General features: G+C 41.9%; 1 protein-coding gene across 1 annotated transcript in view; it reads left to right on the top strand.

Moving 5' to 3' along the window:
* Positions 1-24689, top strand: part of MINDY3 (MINDY lysine 48 deubiquitinase 3) — a 100140-nt gene that overhangs the window by 26531 nt on the left and 48920 nt on the right. The window contains exons 9-10 of the mRNA XM_073334111.1: positions 10444-10514; positions 12925-13005. Of these exons, the coding sequence (XP_073190212.1) occupies positions 10444-10514; positions 12925-13005 (152 nt within the window). The remainder of the gene's footprint in view (positions 1-10443; positions 10515-12924; positions 13006-24689) is intronic.

The raw sequence follows: 24689 nt of genomic DNA, 5'->3' as shown, positions 1-24689 counted from the left end.
GTTACATTCCACAGCCTTAGTAAAGAAAGCGGAGTTACAGCATTGGGAAAACAACTATGCTTTTCCCTTCTACCTCGCTATCTTTGTCCTCTCTCCTTCTTGCAGTACACCTTTTTTTTCCCCTCCTTTGGTCTGTTCACTGTCTTCCTCTGCTATCTCATCACATTTCTTCTTTAGTCAGTCTCCTCAGGGTTGGCAACCGTAAAGTGGTAGCTTCCTCATGTAGAAGGCCTGCAGAAGTTAAATACAAGGACTTTGTATGGTCGAACGTGACTTTTTTTGAAGTTGACTCCATAGGTATTTTCCTACTGTGATTACTAGCCAGTTGCCTAGCAGCAGCTACCAGTGAGAGAGCTGGACAGGGTGCTCCACGTATAGCTGATATCCAATGCCTTTTGGACATCCTATGCATTTGCACAGTAGTTGAGGAATACTGGTTATTTCAACAGTTCTATTTACCGGTTGCATGTGTTTGTTGCCTGACCCTTTTAATAGGTTAATAATCATTGTGATGATTGACAATTGATATGACTGTGATAAGGTTCTTCTCCCAAAATCAGGCTACACAGAACTAATACCAGTGAGTCCAATATCTTGTTGGGAGCCTCAGGATGAATGGCAAGGACATTCACACTGAGAGCAAATTAAAACCTTAGAGACCTTTATTAAAATAACGAATAAAGCCGGAAAAGATTCAAGCCACATAAAAAGGTAGAGATAATACAGTATCAGGGTATCTGTGGTGGTATTCTTTGCATAAGCTCTTAAATTTGCATACACACACCCTTCTTTGAGGACCTGGTGGTAAGAGACAAAGGATCAGCCCTGTCTCTGGCATGACAATGAGTCCAATGATCCAGGTTCCTGAATGAGTTGAAGGCTCAAATGGGGAAAAGCAGAAAAGCCTAGAAGAAAGAACTAATGCCACATGGTGGGTTGCTCTGTTATAGGGCCTAAGCTAATATCCAACCCAGTATGGCTAAATCTAACTTCCTTACCCACATAGTGTTAAGGTGTGCTTATTCTATAGGTTAACATATATTGATATGTGTTAATACCATTTTAGCTCATTGTCATACCCATCACTTCTTGCTGAAGCAGAGTTGCAGCTGTTACTTCCAAGTTCCTTGCAGTTACCATTTACTGTTAAGTTCCAACTTCTGCCATTGAGCAAGCTTTCCTCAGTTCCCAAAATCTGAAGGTAACCATTAGGCCATTTATCTATGCCAAAGGTTACAGGCCTCCTTAACTACGCTTATGTTAACTTGTTTAAGCTAATGTCTTACAGGATACAGACCCGTAGATTCCTTACAGGAATCTTTATATAATAAAGGCAAGCCAGCCCTGTGGGCTACACGTGGTGAGATTAATCAGTGGAAGGACTACCTAAGATATGATAAATTAAATATTGAAAGCACATACTGTTTAAATTAGATACTTGCATTAGCTTCTGAATAAAAGTGCACATTTACGTTTTGCAGACATTTTAATGATCTCCGGTTCAGTTGTTTGGTATAATTTTTAAAAGGAGCTGCCTGGCCACAGACTGCTACTACTATATTTTAAAATTTGTAACCCCAGAGTACACATTAAAGGCAAGACCAAAGTACATTTTTTTTATCTCTAGAAATAATGTCTCTTGTACCAGAATTATCTACTCACAGGTCTTAAGTATGTAAGATGAAGCAGATGCAAACAATGCACATGTTAAATTTATTCCAGTCGACTGATTATCTGTCTCTTCAGCCTCTCAAATATCAGAGAAACTTAAACTTCATAGCATTTCTAATGCTCAGCTCTTCTGAACTCTTCCATTGATTCTGCCTCCTGTATTTATGTTCTAACATATCGTTGAGCCTGGATAATAAAAGCTATCCACTGCTCCTAAATTTTTTTTGTATGCAATACTGTCAAGGTGTGCTTCTTTTAAAGATTCAAAAACCTAAGGTGGTTGTGTTCTGATGTTGTTTAATATTAGTTTATTGTACACATTTACTGTGTATAAAATCAGACAAAATAAATATCTTAATAGTTGATATAATTGTGATTTGGTTTCTGATAACCTGTTTTTGACACCTGGTATCTTGATTAGTTTCAGTGGGAACAGGCGGAGGTCCTAAATCTTAACACTAGAGATTCGTTATTTTAATCAAATTCATGCTTTTGCTTGGTTATTGAAAAAGATCAAATAACAATATTCAAAACTGTTCTGCAGATGGTATACAGTACTGACTTGTGAAATTCCATAAGCATCCACGTGCCATATGGGAATATTAAGTAATTGTTTTCCTGCCCATCTCTCGCCAGTTCAGATTGCCCTTTGTTTTAAAATTGTTTGAACCAGTTCCACTTTACCTCTTTGACTTCCTATCCGCTTACTTCCCACGCTTGCTCTGTTCCTCAATTCTTCTCTCTTCCATCCTATATTCCTGCACAGTTGGAAGATGCCTTTCAGTTGTGAGTACTAAGTTTCAGATTCACAGAGTAGTTACAAAATAAACTATCTTAACTTGCTTGATTTCTTTATGAAGCATTTTAGTGGTAGACTTTACCAGTTTTCATACTGGTTCCTTTTTGTTGACTCAAATGCTGTGATATAGAAAGTAGTAATTCTTCGAGTGCTGTTCCTGTGGGTGCTCCACTTTAGGTGTTGGTGCGTCCCGGCACCACTGATGGGAGACTTTTGGTAGCAGTGCCTGGTTGGGATGCATGTGCGCAGTAGCCTCCTTGTACCATTGGCGCTTGTGCGACCCAACCCCCTCAGTTCCTTCTGAACCATCCTGGGCTGCAGACGGAGCTCCAACAGCGGTGTCTTAAAACGACTGAAATAAAACAATTTAGATAGCAATTAGAGTTTAGTTGGTTATAGTCAGTGTAGAAATAGTCTTGAACTTCAGTTTAAAACTATTTCGACTTCCAAAAAAAAAACCTCTTGAGAGATCCCTCTCCTTTATTTCTGTTTAATTAGAAAATTAGATAAAGATAGTGCCAGGCTCTCCTGGATTCAAAAGATGCACTTTTTGCAAGGATGCGATGCCTGTCTCAGCCAGCCACTCGCAGTGCGTCCGTTGCTTAGGGGAAGCGCACATTCCCCACAAATGCGCCCACTGCAACAACCTCAAAGCCAGAGCAAGGAGAGACAGGGATCTTAAGACTAAAAATTATCCTGACAGAAAAATCCCTTACTTCTCCATCGGATGCTAGAAAGCCCCCAGGAAGGTACTCTCCAGGCACCTCCTCCCTGGATAGAGCAAGTACCCTTTCCTCCAAAAAAATAGAGGAAAAGAGAAGCATCACCAATGTAGAGATAACTGTTAAACAGAAAATGGTCTCCAGCGAGATCACTACCCTCAGTGCCGATGGCCAGCAGGGTGATCATGTTCAATGCTCCGGGCACCTCTGGCACCGCCTGCACCGGGAGTATGAATGGTAAAGGCAAGGAGTCGAGTGGCAGGCATAAGACAGCCTCCTCCTCCACGGCACCTGCCACTCCCAGGAAGGACATGGTGCCCACAGAACTGAAAAAGACAATGCCACCCCCAAGACGTAAACTGCCAACATCTGCACTGACCAAAGCCCCTCACTAGAGAGCGGCACCGATGCAGGTGCCTAAACGTATCTACTCGGCACCGACGACCTCTGCTCCACACATGCCGATGACCTCCACACCAGGATCTCTGATTCTCTGCACCAATGGCTCCCCAATGCTGCTGACATCGAAAAACCAGGACTCGATGTCCGTGCCACACTTCTCAAGCAATGAGGACGACATGGAGGAGGGAGTATTTTACTGCGGACACTCTTCCCCTTCTGGTACTGAACCCCAGCCATCCCACACAGGTACCAGGGACCATCCTCACAGAGACATACCCCCATGACTGGCTAACCAATGGATGTGCCCACCCTTTCCATTCCCGATGCAATGGGCACACTGGGACCCATGGTCGGCATACAGATCACAGTTACAAAGAATTCACACATCTAAAAGAAAGCAGATACGACCCCCTACGGAGATGGCCACAGAACCCTCGGAGGCACCTGAGGACACAATAAAGGAGTTGGAAGACACCACACAGGACCTCTCATCAGAACATAACTCCTCTTCATCACTAGATGAGTCTCTTTCCCCTGCTCCCTCCCTTCCCCCCACCCACAGTAGCAGATGACTCAAAACAATTCCAAGAATTGTTTAGAAGGGTGGCACAGACCCAAAACATCACACACGAAGAGGTAACTGAAAATCAACACCAACTATTAAAGATTCTACATCCAGCATTCACAACAAAAATAGCAGTACTGGTGAATGACGCATTGATGGAACCCGCGGAAACGATATGGCAAACGCCAGCCACCATACCACCTATGAACAAAATAACTGACAGAAAATATTATGTCCTCAACAAAGGCATGGACTTTTTATTCTCCTACCCACAACCAAATTAATTGGTGGTGGACGCCATAAATCAGGGGGATAAATTTAAGAACACACCTCAAGACAAAGACGCCAAGAGATTAGATCTTTTTGGCCAAAAAGTATACTCGTCTGTAAGACTCTGCACGGCAAACTGTACCACCCTATTGGTGAAGTACAACCACGTCAGCTGCCAGAAACTCAACGAGTTCCTACCAAATATTCCGGAGGAAAAGAAAGAAGCAGTTCCAAGCCCTCTTGACAGAGGGACAACTAGCAGCCCGAACAGCACTACAAGCTTCCCTTGATACAGCACACACAGCAACCCATACAACAGCTACTGCCATAGTCATGAGGAGAGCCTCCTGGCTACAAGCCTCAGGAATCCCATGGGAACTGCAAACCGAAGTAAAGGATCTCCCATTTGACCCTGGCAGTAGTAGCAGTATACTTATGCAGACAGGGAATTGTGATATTCCCATGCTTGGATGACTGCCTGTTAAAGGGTTGCACTCGAACAGAAGCAACTAACTTTACACAGAGAACTATAATGCTCTTCCATACTCTTGGCCTACAGATAAATGAGAAGAAATTGACGCTACTTCCGGTGCAACTTCTAGAATTCATTGGAGCTTACATACTCAATACAAGAAAAAGCTTCCCTACCAACGTCCAGATTTTACACAATGACCCGTCTCATATCTATGATCACAAGCAGTTAGACGATCTCTGCACACATCTGCCTGCAACTATTATGACACATGGTTGCCTCTACTTTTGTAGTCAGACAGCGCATGTGTAGTCATGTATCTCTCCAGGGGTGGCTAAGCATGGTATACATACCAGGCAGATATAACCTAAACAAAATCCTATCGCTACCCCTGAAAGTCACACAGTCCCTACAAGGGTGGACAATCCTGAGCAATTGTCCAACAAGTCCCTGCATCCATCCTAATCACCACAGAGTCCTCACTGATAGGATGGGGTGCACACTACAACCCCCACAAAATCCAAGGGAAATGGTCTCCCGAGTCAATATTACACATCAGTCTACTTGAACTACGAGCAGTTCAAAATGTATGCAAACATTTCCTACCGATGATGAGAAACAAATTGGTAAGAATAATAACAGACAACATAGCCTTTTATGTTCTACATAAGCAGACTGGGAGGAGCGCATTCTCATTCCCTATGCACAGAAGCCATGAAACTATGGAACTAGTGCCTTACCCACAATATTACTATTGCTGTGTCTTGCCTCCCAGAACAACAGAACACGATGGCAGACACATTGAGCAGACTGTTTTCCCAGGAATACGAATGGGAGCTGAACAACAAAGTAGCACAACACACATTCCACGTGTCCCACAGTGGGGACTACCAGTCATAGACCTGTTTGCAACAACACAAACGGCAAATGCCGAAGCTTTTGCTCACGAGCAGGACTAGGACCACACACTCTCTAGAAGATGCCTTCCTCATCCAATGGAATGCTTCCCTTCTGTATGCATTCCCACCAATCCAGCTATTATCCAAAGTAATACCCAAGATACAGACCAATGGAGCCAGGATCATACTGATTGCCCCAACATGGTTCCCACACCTGAACCACCTAACATGGTGCCCACCGTACAATTTTCCCATTCAACGGGATCTCCTGTCTCAGGACGAGGGTCTAATCTTTCATCTGAATCTACCAAAACTCCACCTGATGGCCTAGCTCTTTGATGGCTCCAATGCAACAAACTAGCCTGTTCAGAAGAGGTTAAAAATGTATTCCTAAACAGCAGGAAAATCACCACACGCACTACTTACCTGCATAAATGGAAGAGGTTCACTTGGTGGTGTCATGACAAACACATACCTGCACTTACAACACCAATCCATGAGATCCTGGAGTACTTGCTATACTTGAAACACTCAGGGCTGTCCATTAGTTCACTCAAGGTACACCTCGCAGCCATAACCACCTTCTGCCATAAGAATGACTGTTTCCACAGCCTTCATGCATCCAATTACAAAGCGCTTTCTTGCAGGAATTCAGAACATGTACCCTGAAGTCTGCAACCCTACAACAGCATGGGATCTAGACTCAGTCCTCAGAGGACTAACCAGAGCCACCTTCTAACCCCTTGCTACCTGTTCACTACTACACCTATCAATGAAGGTAGCATTCCTAATTACGATCACCTCAGCACATAGAGTGGGTGTGATCGGGACCCTCATGGCCCATCTGCCTTACACTATATTCTTTGTCTTTAAAGTGACTATGCAACCACACCCTAAATTAGTACCAAAGGTACCCTCGTCATTCCATATCAGTCAACTTACACATCTCTCTGCGTTCTGCCTAAAGCCACATGGGTCTACCCAGGAATCTGTTCTCCACACACTAGATGTTAGAAGACACTAGCATTCTACCTAGAGAGAACAAAACCTTTCCGTAAGTCACTGAGACTCTTCATCGCCACCACAACTGGATGAACGAAAGGCATTGCCATTTCGAAACAGACTATCAAAATGGATTTTGACTTACATCCACCTGTGTTATCAGCAACAAAAGATAGAACACCCAACAGGGGATCAGAGCCCATTCAACAAGAGCAGTTTCTACTTCGTCTGCTTTTCTACATAATGTCCCAATCAAAGAAATATGCCAGGCTGCCACTTGGGCTTCAATATACATGTTCACAAACAACTGTGCAATAACAAAAAGCTCTGAGAATGATGCAATACTCAGCCTTATGGTATTATCATCAACTGTGCAACGTACTCCGGAACCCAACTTTCCATAACTGGGTACTGTTCTACAGTCACCTAAAGTGGAGCACCCACAGGGACAGCACTCTAAGAAGAGAAGCTTACTCACCTTGTGCAGTAACTGAGATTCTTCAAGATGTGTGTTCCTGTGAGTGCTCCACTATCCACCCTCCTCCCCTCTATGGCATTCGCTATATGAGCTTCGTGATAGAGAAGGAATTGAGGGGGTCGGGATGCATGAGCGCCAATGGTACCACAAGGCGGCTACTGCGCATGCACGTCCCGACCAGGCACTGCTACCAAAAGTCTCCAATCAGCAGTGCCAGGACGCACCAACACCTAAAGTGGAGCACCCACAAGGGGACACATCTTGAAGAACCTCAGTTAGCGCACAAGGTGGGTAACCTTCTTTTTCATCTGAATGAAACAGCTCTAAACAGAGAATACATTTTATTCATATATACAATTTTGTGCCTTGTCAAAAACAATCTGTGTAATGTCAGAATTTCTGCATTATTTCATATCAACACAAGGTGGCATTTAAGTTACATTAAGCTTGAAGTAGTATCACTAGGTATAATACAGTAAAGGCCAGAAAAAAGTGCTCTTATATAAAGGCACTAAAAACTAGTTACCCAATAAAGTAATTGCAAAAATTCTTTTAGAAAAGGACTAATTTTCTGACAAGAAGCCCCAGACAGCATAGCAGGTTATGAGAAAGCCCTCAACTATCACAGGATCTCTTCTGTTTCCTGTCTGACATAATGTCTCAAAATAATAGGCAGTTCTCTGTCCTGCACTGGACCTTTCACTCAATGCTGGTTTCAGACATTCACTTTATAAAATCAGCTTCTTTAGATACTATATTGAAGCTGGAAGGGAAAGAATCTCTGCCTGAAAAATGTAGTTACCCTTAATCACTCACTAGTAGAGAAGCAAGATACTATACTATATTGCATTTGAAAAAGCCCTCATCTGATGGACTGTTTTAAGACTGATCTCAGTGTAAATTAGATTTTTTTTCACAAAGGGAATTTGATACATGGTATTAACTGGGATTACTATATTGATATGACCTTTTGATAGGCTAGATATTCACCTCTGTTTGTTTTAAGGTCTAATTAAGCTAAAATTACTTGATGGAAGCGCTCTAGCTCTAAACAGAGGCTACACACCTTCTATTAGATTGTGAATTGGACTTGCCACTTTACCTTCTTCCCAAGGAAAGTGTGATTCTGCTCAGTATATTGCCATATATAGCAATGAGGCTGTAAGTGAAGAAGTATGTTGTCTGAACTCCAAAATGTACCAATGCATGAGCAACTTCTTTCCTGTCTGGCTGAATGACAGCCTGGAAAGAATTTTAACAGCCTGTGGTCCAAAGGTACCTCCAAAATAAAGGTTAATCAGGAAGATCCTTTAGTGATGAGCTTTTGATTCTACAAGGTGTAGAATCTTCAGAATACATTTCTTGGGCAGCTCGGAGCAAAGAAGTCTGTCTGTGGGCAACATTGGGAAAGGGAGATCATGCATAATAACCAGATTATATAAATGAAACACACATCATGCCAAACTTACCCAATATCTTCTTTTTGACTTATTGGAATGGATAGATAAAGGAAATGCATGGAAAAACTAACTTCTTTCATGCAATTCCTGTAGTAAATTTACTGCACAGGTGTTGAATTCAAGTTCTTGAAAATGCATTGCACATGCTGTCCCAAGTAAATAAGAGAGCATACAGTGCTGTCACAAAATGCAGGATTGAGTCTAATTGAAACATGAGAGAGAAAATGAACTTTTTTTTCATTCAGAATATTTCCCAGTGTTATCCCAGAACTTGGCCCGTAGGTAAATGCATCAGTTTGTAATCATGAGTTACTATTACTAACAAATATATATTTAAGAGCTACAGTTTCCCAAAATCAAAGTAGCTTCAGTGTAATTCTCTGAAAAGTGACTTTGGATAAATGTCTACACAGCAGTTAAAAACTGGCCGCTGACTCAGCCTTGTGGGGCTGTAAAATTGTAGTGCAGATGTATGGGCTAGACGGGAGCCTGGGCTTTGAGACCCTCTCCCCTTGCAGGGTTCCAGAGTTTAGGCTCCAACCTGACCCCAAATGCATACACCACAATTTTAGAGCCTTGCAGCCTGAGCCTCCCGAGCCCAAGCCAGCTGAATCAGTTCAGCTGCGGCTGTTTGTTTTCTGTGTAGATGTTACCTTAAAGACTTTACCAAAGAGATCTGCTCACTGTATGTTCAGACGTATGCTTGCTTTAGTGTCACAAATGTTTATTGCTTTTGTTCATTTTAGAGTGAAAGCTGGATTCTACTCCTTTTGATCAATAAATTTGTCTACTAAATTTTAATCAGATAGACCTGTGTAAACCTAAGGATGCTGTATTTTTGGCTGCAGAATATTTATAACTGGTAGTTAGTGAGTAGAAAAGAACTCCGCTTGACTTTCAGATCCAAGAGAATGTCCAACTCAGGCAAATAGTTTCCTATTTGTAAATTTTGCACATGTAGTGTGGTTCATTGAGACAATAAACATGGGAGTCCAGAGCCATTTTTAGTCCTTTTCAGAGTTGAACTACATTTCTAAAGATGCTGAAGTCCAAGTTTTAGTTCTACGTAGATTATACTTTTCAAAGATTCATCGGCTTCAAAGTATTTTTCATTCTTATTGTGAGGCTTTCTTTAAAAATGGTACTAATCAGCTGAAGTAGTGCTGATACTTGAGTGCTGGTACTGGTGGTTGCTCGCAGTGAAGTTCTCCAGAGAAAAATGAAATGATGAGAAATAGACATTTATTAATAAAACATTTCAAAACCAGTTGATTTTGCATTGTCCACAGTGTCAATATGATTAAAGAAAAGTATGGAAAGTTTTGCTCGTTTCATTTTCTAAAATGGCAGTTTCAGGATGTAGGGTTTTTTTTTCTTTTTCTAAAGCATACTAGAATACTTCACAAGAATTTGCTTTAGCGTTGTAAATCTAAACATTTTTTTAAAAGGACTGTCAATAGCAGACTTCTAGTAAAATGAATTATTCATTTTACTTGTATTCATTTATGGAATAAACAATTTGGAATTTGGCTAAAGTCATCCTGGAATTTTTTTTTTTTTTTAAAGCTTCCAGTTGACCTGACCTCATTGCTTTTTCAACGCTTGTTTAAGTTGTATGTCTTTGTAAAATAAGGTATCTTATGCCACATCATTTTTGAAAAAATAGAAAATTTATCCAATAAAATGTTTTTGTTTTTAAACAGAATTACTTGGTATACGTAAGCAGGCAACTGTAGGTTTTTTGACATTAATGGAATCTCTAAGATACTGTAAGGTAAGCTGCCTTTTTCCCCCATAATTTTTAAAATGATATTTCTCGTGCGAGTTGCTCCTTAGCAGTATTCCACTAAGGCATCATCCTCTTCTGAAAATATTGCATGTAGGCACTTCATCCTAAACTGTTGAAGAGTACAGTCTAAGAGTTATTAGGTTTGTAGTATTTCTAGCCTCAAAATGAAACCAAGGCTAAAAGTCTGTAATAAAATACATGTCTAACAATAAAGAGAGCGTTAAATACATGTCTTGTGATGAGTAAACATTAAGAATGAATAGTTTATTCTCCATTAATAGAATAACTAATTTATGTATGTTTTGCCCTTTTCTCAGCCAAAAGAATGTTTAAATGTGAGATTCCAACCTTGCTCAAAAATACCATGCATTTTATGAAGTCTTGAATGCTTTAGTTTGTACCAGAATTAAAAAAATAAAAAAGTAGATACTAGCTACCCCATTTGTTAAATTAAAAAAAATCCATACCTTCAGTCATATGGAAAGTAAAGACAAAAATGTAATAGCTAAAATGTGTAACTTTGTCAGGTGTAGCATTTTTAGTAGTGATTTATTTTAAAGCTACACTGGAGTGGTTCATTATTCGTGCATTGGTAGAAAGCTCTTAGATTTGCTTTTTTAGAAATTTGCTTTGCAGCAAATTTAATTTAAGTAGAAGCTGGCACTGTTTTATATTTAAAGTTAAATCCAAGGTGACTTATGACTTTGTGTATGGTAAATTTCTTGTTCCAGTCTATGCTGTGACTTCTAGATTTTTTTTTTTAATTACTTGGATATTTACTTACTATGTCTTTATGCCAAAATATTGACATCAAAGGGCTGGATACTTACTTCATGTTTGCGTCACTGCGTATATCAAAATCTACTTAAATGCAAACTCTGGCTGTTTTGATATGTGGTGATGCAGAATAGAAGTCTTCAACACTAAGATTTTATTTAAGGGGCATTAGTATGCTTTTCACTACACTTGTAATATTTTGGATGCTTTGTTAATGTTTTCTGTCTATTTAGCATGCACTCTTATTATGGTAACATTTGTCAAAGGCTGGCGTGTTTTCATACTACATTGAATCCTTTTGTTTTGATTAATGCTGTATAGAGGATTATGTAGAATTTGCATATATTTAAAAGAATATTGACTACAAACCATGAACGTCTCTTCAAAGTTTAATCACTCAAATAAAAATAGATTAAAAAGATGCAGTGGTAGACTAAGGTAAGCATAACTGCACCCCACATATTGCATGTGGTGGTATGATGCCTTAAACTCATTAATACCCCCTTGGCTTTGTACGGAGAGCTTTCACTTCTGAAGTGAGGGACCGTTATGTTAGGTTGGCTTAATGAGGATGAAGAAATGCACCTGATTGATCTGTTTTGTTTTTTGTCAGGTAACATAAATGAATTTATAATCACAGGATCCATAGCCCAGTGCATAAACCAAATGGACTTCTACCTTAAGGGCCTGAATATACAAACAAACACAAGAGTACAGTTACTTGCATGAACATGTGAAGGATTAGGCTCGAAGATTGTAAGATGAGATATTGCTGCCTTCTCCGACTGACACTTTCCCTTATTGAAATCTCCCGATGTGCCAGTAGCAGCTATATTGTTTTCCAAATTACACAGAGGAGTTTTAACATCCTGAGTATCCGATACTACTTTTTCCTGGACAGTTTGGAGTAGGGTGTTTGAGCAGTACAATCTCTGGAGGTGAAACTGCCACATCTATTAAATTGGGCCAAATTATGTGATATGTGACACATTCTTTCAGGGGACAAGGTTTAAAAACTTATTAAATATGCCACCTAAAATGTAGACTTATGATGTCTACAAACAAACTACTTTTGCATTAATCAAATTAAACACCTAACCCTTTCTTGTCATTTAATCCACCTTTTTCCAAACAAGTTGGTAATTGTAGCTTTTTTAAAAAAAATAAATAAAAAAAATAGTCCTGCTAAATAGGATCTTTTCAATATAAATAAACAGCATTCATGTTGTAAGGCGCTCTATTCAGTTGCTTTAACCCCCAAATCCCTCCTCCCTCTTTTTCCTACAAGCATAAACAGTGACTTAGGCCTCAGAGTTACAGTATACCACCAGCTCTTGACTTTGGTGGTGATTGAAGGCACTTGGCACTTCACAGTATTGGGCCTAGTGCCATTTAGTTTCCGCTGATGGTTGGATTTACATGGCTAAATCGCAGATCACCAATTATTAAATAGGGGATATGGTAATCAAAAACAGATTTAGTAAAGTTTTTAAATACTACCTTCAAATTGTGACTGAATATTAATTTTTAATATTACAAATTTTGGGGGTGGGGGAGGGTATTGGGGCTTCACTATAGCTGTAAGCTAGTTTATTTGTTTTTACTGCATCTCTTCTAGGTTGGCTCCTACTTGAAATCTCCAAAGTTCCCTATTTGGATACTTGGCAGTGAAACACATCTCACGGTCTTTTTTGCCAAGGTATGATCGCTTTGTTTTTTGTTATACAACTCCAGGCAGATAAATACCATACAAGTTCAGATCTTGCTACAGTGTGATTTTCAGCTGCCTTTAATACAAAAACTGAATCATTGAACATTTAAAATAAGTTTAACAGTTTCAGTGATATCTTTAAAGTGTCTTTAAGCTTAAGCTTGCATTTTAAAAAAAGAGGTTGTTTCAGCTACTAATATATTTTAGGCTTTTCAGTACTATAGATGTTACGTCTGAGATCTTAAATTGCTGCTGTTGTGGGAAGGATTGTTTGTTTGAATAAAATGTATGGGGTCTTTTTGCAACTCCATCTGTTTGAGAATGCTTTTACCCATTTTTAAACCATATGAGCTACAGAAATCTGTACTGTAAGCTCAAGGATACATACTAAATGTTTAGAATTAGTACATCAGGAAACACTTTAACTTTTAGGATTTAAGTTTTAACTACAAACCATTACACTTAAAGTATAAAACATTTGAGTTAACCGTTCCTAATGAACTCGTAAATCGTATGTTGAATTTTCTCTTGACACGTTGTGTTTCCATAGTTGTGGTGGAGACATTGTCCCTTGTAAGTTTAACTTTTTACCTCCTTCTCTGAAAAAATGCTTTCTGCATAAGTGAATCTTTGATTTTAGGAAATGGCTTTTAATTTGTGGAAAGCTTTTTTGCAGTTTTGCCCATTCCTAATTCAACATTTTACAGTGAAGTCTTCTTTTAGATCGTAATTCTGAAACAAAGGGCAAAGTTTAAGTGCGGAATTCTTTAGCTATTAAAAATGGTCTCTGTATTATAGTTTCCGGGAGACTTCTGCCTGCTCTCTGTTCAATCTTTGTGTTCAAATCCTCCTAAAAACTCAATTGTGATATGAAGCCTGCATGAAATGAAGGGCAGAATAGCTAACTTGTCAATAAATAAGAAGCTGGTTTATCAAGATATGTAGAAATGCCATTCTAACCAGTTAAATGATCTTTTTGCCATTTTGCCTTTGGTCTCCCTCTTTATCTGCTCCCTATTTGACCCTCACTTGTCATTACACAAGTGATTTTTGTGAGCGTAGAAACAGGGACTCTTTGCTTGTATGAGGAGTCTCATGTTGTTGGGCATTCAGAAAAGTACTACTTCTGTTAAAATGCCATAAATTTTCCTAAATTAGAATAATAAAAACAGGACTGGAAGGGACCTCAGTAGGTCATCTACTCCAGTCCCCTGCACTGAGGCAGAACTAAGTATTATCTAGACCAGGGGTTCTCAAACTTCATTTCACTGCGACCCCCTTCTGACAACAAAAAATTATTACATGACCCCAGGAGGGAGGACTGAAGCCTGAGCCCACCCTGAGTCCCACTGCCCCGGGTGGGGGCGAGACAGAGCCAAAGCCTGAGACCCACTGTCCCAGGTGGAGAAGGCGTCAAAGCCAAAGCCCAAAATCTTCAGCCAGGGGCCCTGTAACCTGAGCCCCATGGCCCTGGGCAGTGGGGCTCCGGCTTTGGCCCCGAGCCCCTGGAAGTCTAAACTAGCCCTGGCAACCCCATTAAAATGGGGTTGCAACCCACAGTTTGAGAACCACTGATCTAGACCATCCCTGAAAGGTGTTTGTCTAACCCGGTGGTTCCCAAACTTGTTCCGCCGCTTGCGCTGGGAAAGCCCCTGGCGGGCCGGGCCGGTTTGTTTACCTGCCGTGTCCGCAGGTTCGGCCGATCGCTGCTCCTAGTGGCCGTGGTTCGCTGCCCCAGGTCAATGGGAGCTGCTGGAAGTGGCGGCCAGTAGGTCCCTCGGCCCGCGCTGCTTCCAGCAGCTCCCATTGGCCTAGAGCAGCAAACCGTGGCCACTGGGAGCCATGTTTGGCCGAACCTGCGGATACGGCAGGTAAACAAACTGGTCTGGCCCAGCCCGCCGGGGCTTTCCCTGCACAAGCGATGGAACAAGTTTGGGAACCACTGGTCTAACCTGTTCTTAAAAACCTCCAATGATAGAGATTCTACAACCTCTCTAGGTAATGTTTCAGTGCTTAACTACCCTTGTAGTTAAGAAGTTTTTCCTAATGTCTAATCTAAATCTCCCATGCAGCAATTTAAGCCCATGACTACTTGTCCTGCCCCCATTTTCTCGTCTCCAAACCCAATTTTTCAATCTTCCCTCATAGTTTCTAGACCTTTAATCATTTTTGTTGCTCTTCTCTGGATTTTCTCCAATTTTCGCATCTTTCCTGAAGTGTGGTGCCCAGAACCGGACATAGTACTCTAGCTGAGGGCGTTATCAGAGCTGAGTAGAATGGAAGAATTACTTCTGGTGTCTTGCTCAAACACTCCTGCTAATACAAAAAAGAAAACATCATTCTGGAATGTAACAGTATTACATCGTTGACCCATATTTAGTTTGTGATCTGCTGTAACACTCTTCTGTAAAGCCTGTTCTGCAGTACTCCCTCCAAAGTAGTCCTTTCCCATTTTGTATTGGTGCATTGATTATTCTTTCCTAAGTGTAATACTTTGCATTTCTCCTTACTGAATTTTATCTTGTGTAATTCAGACCATTTCTCCAGTTTGTCAAGATCATTTTGAATTTTAATCCTGGCCTCCAGAGTGCTTGCATCTTCTCCCAGTTTGGTATCTCACACTGACTTGAAGTGTACTCTCCAGGCCATTATCCAAATAATTTATGAAGATATTGAATAGAACCAAACTCAGGATAGATACCTGTTGGATCTCACTCACTATACCCTTCCAGCTCAATTATGAGCCATTGATAACTACTTTGAGTGTGGCTTTCCAGGCAGTTGTACACCCAACTTATAGTAGGTTTGTCTGCTATATTTCTCTAGTTTATGAGAAGGCCATGTGAAAAAGTATCCAAAGCCTTACTAAAGTCGAGATATATGACCTCTGCTCCTTCCCCTATCCACAAGGCTTGTTTCCCTGTCAAAGAAGAGTCTGTTGGTTTCACATGATTCGTCTTGACAAATCCATGTTGACTGTTGCCTATCACCTTATTGTCTTCTAGGTGCTTGCAAATTGATCTTTTGATTATTTGCTCCATTATCTTCCTGGGTACTGAAGTTAAGCTAGCTGGTCTATAATTCCCTCGGTTGTCCTTATTTCCCTTCTTATAGATACTATATTTGCCCTTTTCCAGTACCTTTCCTCAGGTATCTCTCCCATCCTCCACAAGTTCTCAAAGATGATTGCTAATGGCTCAGAGATCTCTTCAGTCAGTTCCTTCAGGCCCTGCTGACTTGAAGACATCTAACTTGTCTGAGTAATTCTTAACATGTTGTTTTCCTATTTGAGCTTCAGATTCTACCCATTTTACACTGTTCTTCTGTTAGTTGTCTGATCACTGCTAACTTTTCTGGTGAAAACTGCAACCAAAGGCATTTAACACTTTGGGCATTGCTGCGTTTTCTGTTTTTTCTTCCTCATTGAGTAATGGGCTTACCATGTCCCTTGTCTTCCTCTTGCTTCCCTTGTATTTGTAAAATGCTTTCTTGTTAGCCATTATGTCCCTAGCTATTTTAATCTCATTTTGTGCCTTGGCCTTTCTGATTTTGTCCCTGTATGCTTATGGTGTTTTTTATATTCATCCTTTGTCATTTGGCCTAATTTTCACTTCTTGTATGACACTTTTTTCGAGTTTCAGGTGATTGAAAATCTCTTGGTTAAGCCAGGGTGGCCTGTTACCATACTTTCTCCTTTCAGGAGTGTCCCTGTGGGTGTTCCACTTTAGGTGTCTTGACACCCTGTGCTTGTAATCAGAGATTTGTGGTAGCCGTGCCCAGTTGGGCCACGCACACGCCGTAACTGTCTTGTGCTGCACCAAGTGGTTACATAGCAGTGCACAACTAACCGTCCCCCAGTTCCTTCTCTACCACCTTTTGGCTTGAGTCAGAGCGATCAGCAGCACCCTCTCTTACTTCAGATAATTTTTATAGTAGATAATTCATAGTGATAGTGTTAGCTTAGTTGTAGTTAGCTTCCCTATCCACTTGCCCTACTCTAATTTGTTTAATTTAATAAAAAATATATATATTTTTTTCCTTCTACCTCCCCTGTTTCTCTGGCAGGCATACAGCTTTAGCCTCAAACAGGGTTTACCCCTGTTTTTTCCTCTAAGAAACCAACACTCTCAGGCATGCCTGACTTGCAGACTCTCCATACCAGTTTCTGACAGCCATGCTCAGTGTGTCTGCTGCCTCAGCGAGACACACTTTACTCAAAAGTGCCCACACTGCAGAAAGCTGACAGCCAGGACAAGAAAAACCAGGGATCTTCAACCAGAGATGGAGAAATCTCTCAGGCCAGCTTCCAACCCCAAGTCCAGGCCACCCCCTGGTCAACAGTTGTCAGCAGCAGCAGCCTCTGACATGGGCTCTCCTCCAACAACAGCTGTCAAGGAGCCTACTCATAGAAAGGCTACAAAAAAGTTGTACTGGAGCAGATTTTTCAGTAGGAGATAGCTTTCTTTTGGGCTCAACGATACGATCCAAAGCCGCTGGTCCCCAGCGTAGTCCAACCTGCACATAAACTTACTGGAGCTAAGGGCAGTCCGAAATGCATGCAACTACTTTCTCCCTCTAATCAAGAACAGCGCCATCAAGATCCTCATAGACAATATAGCAGGCAAATTTTATATAAACTGCCAAGGGGGAGCACGATGATACTCCATATGTATGGAGGCAATTCCCCTTTGGAATTGGTGCATCACCAACAACATAAAGATATCAGCATCCTATCTGCCGGGATGTCAGAATTCAACAGTGGATCTACTAAGCAGGGATTTTTCACAAACCCAAAAATGGAAGATGGATCCTGGAATTTTCAAATCTATATTCATACTATGGGAATTCCCCCATCATAGATCTATTTGCAACAGCTCAGAATGTCAGACGCCCACAATATTGCTCCAGAGCAGGCTTGGGACACTTAGGCGACGCTCTCCTCATAAAATGGGAGGCGCCACTGATGTATCCATTTCCTCCAACTCCGCTCCTAAGCAGAGTCATTCACAAGATGAGGCAGGACAAGTCTAGGGTCATTCTCATTGCGCCCACATGGCCCAGACAAACATGGTTCTCATACCTACCAAAACTGCCTTGAACCCTTCCCTTAGTACCTCACCTTATCACAAGATGCAGGACCTGTCTGTCACTCCAGCCTTGGAGTACTCCACTTCAAGGCCTGGTTTCTCCATGGCTGACTGGGGTCAAGAGGGCCTGTTCTGAGGAAGTAAAAGATATATTATTGAATAGTCAGAGACTAAGCACAAGAAAGACATCTATCCATAAATGGAAGCGATTCTGTACCTGGTGCCAAGATAAACACATCTTAGCACAGTTGTCCCTCCTATGGAGGAACCTCAACTGTTTATTAGGACTTAAAATATCAGGGCAATCCACAAGCTCAATCAGAGTACACTTGGCTGCTATTACCTCCTTCCATGACAAGGTGGATGGGGTCACTATATTTGCTCACCTGGCAATTAAACGCTTCCTTTAAGGCATTGAAAACACTTATCCCACACTACACCCCTGGGGGTCCTCAACCTTGTTCTACGCGGACTCATGGGAAAACCATTTGAACCCGTTACAACTTGTTCATTGTTGCATTTATTGATGAAGGTGGCCTTCCTCAGTGCCATCATGTCCTCAAGATGAGTGGGAGATTAAGTGCCCTAATGGCACACTTACCTTATGCAACATTCTTTAAAGATAAAGTAATCCTGCAATTGCTTCCTAAATTCATACCCAAGGTTGCCTCCCCCTTCCATTTAAATCAACCTATTTACTTACCTGTATGTTTTCCGAAGCCACATATGGACGGGAGGGAGGCCTCACTCACATGTTCGTTGTTCATAGAGCATTAGTTTTCTACTTTGAAAGGAAAAAAATCATTTAGAAAATCACCTAGACTATTTGTTTCCATAACAGAATGCTCGATGGGTCAAACCATCTCAAAACAGACTATCCAAATGGATATCTGGATGTATCCATTTGTGCTAGCAAAACACCAATCTATAACCTCCACCAGGAATTCACATGCGCTCCACAAGAGCACTGGCAGCATCTGTGACCTATCACTGACCTTTGCAGAGCAGCTACCTGAGCATCAGTCCATACTTTCACTAAACATTGTGCGTTAGAAAAACAGTCCGCATCAAATGATCACTTTGGAGTTACGGTGTTATCCACAGTCAATAGACCAACTACGAAGCCCCTCCCCTCCACTAAGGGGCACTGCTCAACAGTCACCTCAAGTGGAGCATCCAAGGTGACACTTGAAAAAGAAGGTTACTCACCTTGTGCAGTAACTGAGGTTCTTCGAGATGGTTGTCCTTGTGGGTGCTCCACCACCCTACCTCCTCCCCTCTACTTTGGAGTTTCAGGTCAATTCTCTGAGGTTGAGAAGGAACAGGGGGTTGGTTGGCTGCACACTGCTATGTAACCACTTGGTGCAGTGCGAGATGGCTACAACACATGCGCGGCCCAATCAGGCACTTCTACCACAAATCTCCGATTACAAGCGCAGGGCATCATGTCCCGGTGGGTGCTTCACTTTAGGAGTCAACCACCTCAAAGAACCTCAGTTTCTGCACAAGGTGAGTAACTTCTCTTCTATCTTTCCTATACATTGGTATAGTTTTCTCTGGTTCCCCTAATAATATCTCTCTAAAAAACTGCCAGGTCTCTTGAAACTTTTTTCCTTTGACTTGTTTCCCACAGGATTTTACTTACCAATTCATTCAGTTTGCTTAAGTCTGCCTTCTTAAAGTCCTTTGGCTTAATTCTGCTGTTTTCAATCCTACTGTTCCTTAGAATCATGAACTCATCATTTCATGATCAGTTTCACTGAAACTGCTTTGCACCTTCAGATTCTAACTAGTTTCCACATGTTTGTCAGGATCAAATCCAGAATAGCCTTTTCTTTAGTTGCTTTCTCCACCTTCTGTAATTAAAAGCTGTCTCCAGTGCATTCCAAGAACTGGTTGGATAATCTGTGCCCTGCTGTTTTATTTTCCCAACAGATGTCTGGGTAATTGAAGTCCCCGGTCACCACCAAGTCCTGTATTTTGAATGATTTTGTTAGTTGTTTAAAAAAAGTCTCATTCACCTCTTCTTCCTAGTTAAGTTGTCTATAGTAGACCTCCTACCATGGCATCATTCCTGTTTTTTACCCCTTTCAACACATCTGCCTCCCACTTCTGTCTCAACCTCAGTGCAAGTTTATAAATCTTTGCTATATGAGGCAACTCCTCCTCCCTTTTTTCCCTGTTGACCTTCCATAGCAAATGTAGGTGTTATACTTATTCTAAAAATATATGTGTAGGATTCTCACTCATGAGGTCTGTTGCTAGCCCTTGTGATTTCATCATAATGTAATTTTGGCCCCTGCTGGAGCCATTCCTATGTTGAGACTAGACACTTCAGCTTTCATGTGAATTTCAGCCCCGCCAGTGGTAAAACAACTGATTGCCTTCCCCCACTTTTCTGTTTCCTGAGGAGAAAGCAGCCAGTCAAGAAGCAAGCAGTCCCTCTATTTCCCCTGCCCATGACTGAGATGAGTTTATGGTGCGGGGGAGCAGGACCAGGTTGGCTCTAGACCTTCCTGCCCTCACCACTCCTGTGACAAATGAGTCTGCTTCTCTGGGCTCCTTCCCTTCCCGCCCCCTTCATCCCTGTAACACTTGGTGTGGAAAAGGGAAAAGGTGGTGAAGACCCCCTGGATTGGGAGTGGGTTGGGTAATGAAGGATAAGGGTGTTCTCAGCTTCAAGGATTCATTCCTGTTGTCATACTCCTTGGAGAAGGAGATGAGAACCCTGCTGTAGCTGCTCCCTAGGCTTAAGGGGGTGAAGGTGATGATCCCCTGGAGCTGCAGGAGGAGCAGAGTTTCACTTTGTGGCATAGGGCAGACTTGATGTGGGGGTGGAGGGTGCATGATTAATTGATGAGCTTTAAGATAGGCAGATGTGAGCACAGAAGGAGACATAACTATTTTGGAGTTCGGGGAGAAGCTTTACTCCATCAGGCAGCCAGTGAGAGCATCTGCAGTGGGGACCAAAATCACATTATTCTATAAATTTGGCAGAGCTGGCACCGTTTACTGCTGCATGCACACTGGGGGTTGACACGGGAGTTAAATCAAGATAGACCAAACCCAAACATCTCCTAAACAAACCAAAAAAACCCCCATGATTTTTTGGGAGGTCTGATGGATGACTTTTGAACTCTGGGGTTTAGCAGTACTGGGGTCTTGACTCCTTGGTATGAGACTGGGAAAACTTGAGTAGCTCTTAAGGTTTTTTGACTCTTGAAACCACAAGCAGAAGAGTAGTGTGATCCAAGTCCCTATGCACATTTATGAAGAGCCTTGAAAGTAAGAAAAAGAATCTTGAACCTGAAGCAGTAGAAAAAGGAGTCATTGGAAGGATTTATAGACCAGGAAGATGGGAACAGAACCATAGGCAAAAACGACTATCACAGTTTCATTTTGTATTGGCTGAAGTGGGTAATATATGGATGTCTAGGAGGCTGGAAAGGAGGATCTAGGGTCTAGATGAGAGGGACAGAAGGAAAAGATCTGGTGAAAGTGTTAGGATTAAGATGCTGAGTGGATATGAGAGAAGAGACAAAAATTGGCTGATTCTTGAAATCCTAGGCCTGAGTGACAAACAAGTATGTTGAGCACTGGCAGAGAATCATGGGAGTTTTGGAGAAAGATCATGAGGAGGTTTAGCTGTTAGCAGAAGTTCTGATTACTACCAAGTTTGAATTGGATCAGACTGCTGGGGCACTTGCTGCCTCTTGCAAACTTTACAGGTCCCCTGTTTGGATCAGAAGTAGACATGGCTTCATGAGGGATCACTGTCTAGGTATATGAAGAGGAAATACAGTCTCTAGCATTCTTAAGAATCAAGATTTACAAACTTCAACACAGAGGTCATTAAACTGAACAGGTACTGCATATTTTATTAAACAATCTTTGTGGCATTTGCAGTTAGAGAATCAAGTCAGCATGGTGAAAACATTTCTAACTGGTTTCAGAAATCAAAAACAAAGCTGTTGTGAATATGTGTGTTTTCTAAGGTTGCTAACTAACCTTATCACAATGTGCACACTCTAAGTATAAATGTCTACGGTCATTGTTCATGGTTGGGTGATGTAGACCGGGATTCTCAACCTTTTTCTTTGAGGCCCCCCATAACATGCTGTAGAAACTCCAGGGCCCACCAGGGAGGTGGGCCTTGGGGCTCCACAGGGCTGGGGAGCTCAGGATGCTGGGGCTTCAGTCCTGCCAGGGCTCGGGGTGTCAGCCCTGTGGGGGGAGCCATAGAGCCCTGGTTGAAAACTGTTGATGTAGACCATGAAAATGTAACTGTATATACCCTCAGGAGAATAAGCAAATTATTTCTTTTTGCAAAAAGATTTCTTATCCATCTGTTTTCTTTTGAAGATGGATTTTAGCTGTTACATTTAAAGATCCACCTTCCTGGAAGTCCAGACCTGACTGAAGAGGTGTGTTACATATTGCCACATGGAACACATTAACACTGAATGGCGCTGGATACAACGCAGCACTTGTCAAAGAACTCGCCCATTTCGAGATCAAAATCGCTGACATCACAGGACCATCTGTCACAAAGTGATTAAGTTACTGTGGAAGGATCAACCTTTCTCCACTCCAGCGGTCAACACTGAATTCAGGGTGTGGCGCTTTGTTAGAGGTGGTCTGACCACTCTAAGCACACACAACCCCATCTCTCCTCACTTACTCTATGCTTGTCTCCAACATCGTCATAGACACTTATCAGTCATTATGGCCTTCATACAATCAGAAGATCAATTACCTGCGGAAAAGGATGCATTCTGCCACCAGCTGGCAGCAAAGCCAGTCAACTCTGCTAGTGCTAGGAGACTTCAGTGCTGTGACTGGCTGCAAATTAAATGGGTATGAAACTGTGCCAGCTCCCTTCAGTTCAGGTTCCCCAAATAACAATACCATCCACCTTTTGACATTGTGTGCCCATGAGGGCTTGTCTATCACGGGTTTCTGGTTTAGGTACCTTAACCATCACTGGCCTTGGTTTTCAAACAATGGATGTACAATGAAGGAAATTAATCACATCCTCATCAGAAACCACTCCATAGGGAAATCTCCCTAGATTTTTGGTGGCACAGAAGCACCAGCAAACTCAGACCATAGACTAGTTGTGCAGCTCACTGCGTTTTCCAACTCCTCACAAGCCAGGTGTCCACCAACAGTACAATATCCAGCATCTATCCAAGGATCCTGTTGAAGCAGCGAAATACACAAGGCCATCGAGGATGTAACCTCAGTACCCTATCAGATGATGTGGAGATCACCTGGAATTGGTTTACATAATGCTATATTACATGCCAAGGCTGGAAAAATTGGCAGATGCTTGCGCAAGAAACCTTGGCTTTCTGAAGAGGCCTCTGATATATTAGCAAAGAAGATGGGAGCATGCAAGCAAGATGATGTCCAAGAAAGTAAAAGATCGAAAGGCATTTTCTGGGCCACAGCCACATATGACCATGAGATCTACATCAACTACCTGGCTGATGAAGCAGAGGACAGCTTAAAGTACAACAATCTGCCTCCTGCTTGCAGAGCCGTTGCACATAGCTGGCAGCCATAAATAGCCTTCTGACATACCCATCCCAAAACCAGATGGCTCTCCCTGCTCATTGATGGACAAGGCCCTGGACAGAGGGAAAACACATTATGAAAGTGTGCTGACCCACACACCTGCTCACAACTGTCCAGAGCTATGTGATCTAGCAAACAGTGTGGCTGCAGACTTGGGACAAACGCTAATACTCCATAACCTGAAGTAGGCTATCCAAAAGTTATGGAATAGATGTGCTACTGGACCTGATGATATTCCATACAAGCTGTTCAAAGATGCCTTGGAATCAGTGCGCATCGCCTGCATCGGCTGCTTTTAATTTGTGGGCATGAGCCAAAATACCAGCAGAATGGAAAGACGGCATTACGGTGTCCATGTACGAAGGAAAAATCTTGCACCGAATGTAGCAACTGCAGGCTGATCTCATTGTTATCAGTTCCTGGAAAGGTTTTTGCTCATGTTCTGCTTGGTAGGATGCAGATGCTCCTTAACAAATATTATCCACAGCAATCTGATTTCATTGATGATAAGCAGTCGACAGTGAAGCTGTCCTTACCCTTTGGCTTCTTGCTGAGCTGCACTGAGAATTTAACCACACACTTCCTGTGGCATATAGCAACATCAAAGTGGTATTTGAATCAGTCTACAGGTTAGCACTTTGTCTCATGCAGAGCCGACTTTGTGCACATCTGGAATGCCATCTTCACACCAGTACCAACACAAGAGTTTGCATTGGTATATTGTGTTTCTACACAACTTCAGGTGTGTGGCAGGGATGCATTCTCACCTCAGCATTATTTTGTCAAGGTATCAGCTAGATATTAGGGTTTGCGACTCCACGTGTCCGAATCCAGGTTGCACAAGAAGTGTTCACTGACCAAGATTATGCCAACGACACTAACCTGTTTATGGAGAGGTTATAGAATTTCAGCCCTGCCAACCAGGGTCTCCAGAGTCTGCCCACGCTATCAGGTTGAACATCTCATGGCAGAAGTCAATGTCCAGAACCTTGTTGCTGGGCCACC

Source organism: Lepidochelys kempii, chromosome 2, assembly GCF_965140285.1.
Source record: "Lepidochelys kempii isolate rLepKem1 chromosome 2, rLepKem1.hap1, whole genome shotgun sequence".
Classification (NCBI taxonomy): Eukaryota; Metazoa; Chordata; order Testudines; family Cheloniidae; genus Lepidochelys; species Lepidochelys kempii.
Note: the sequence above shows the minus strand (reverse complement) of the source record. Positions and strands in the feature narration are given on the sequence as shown.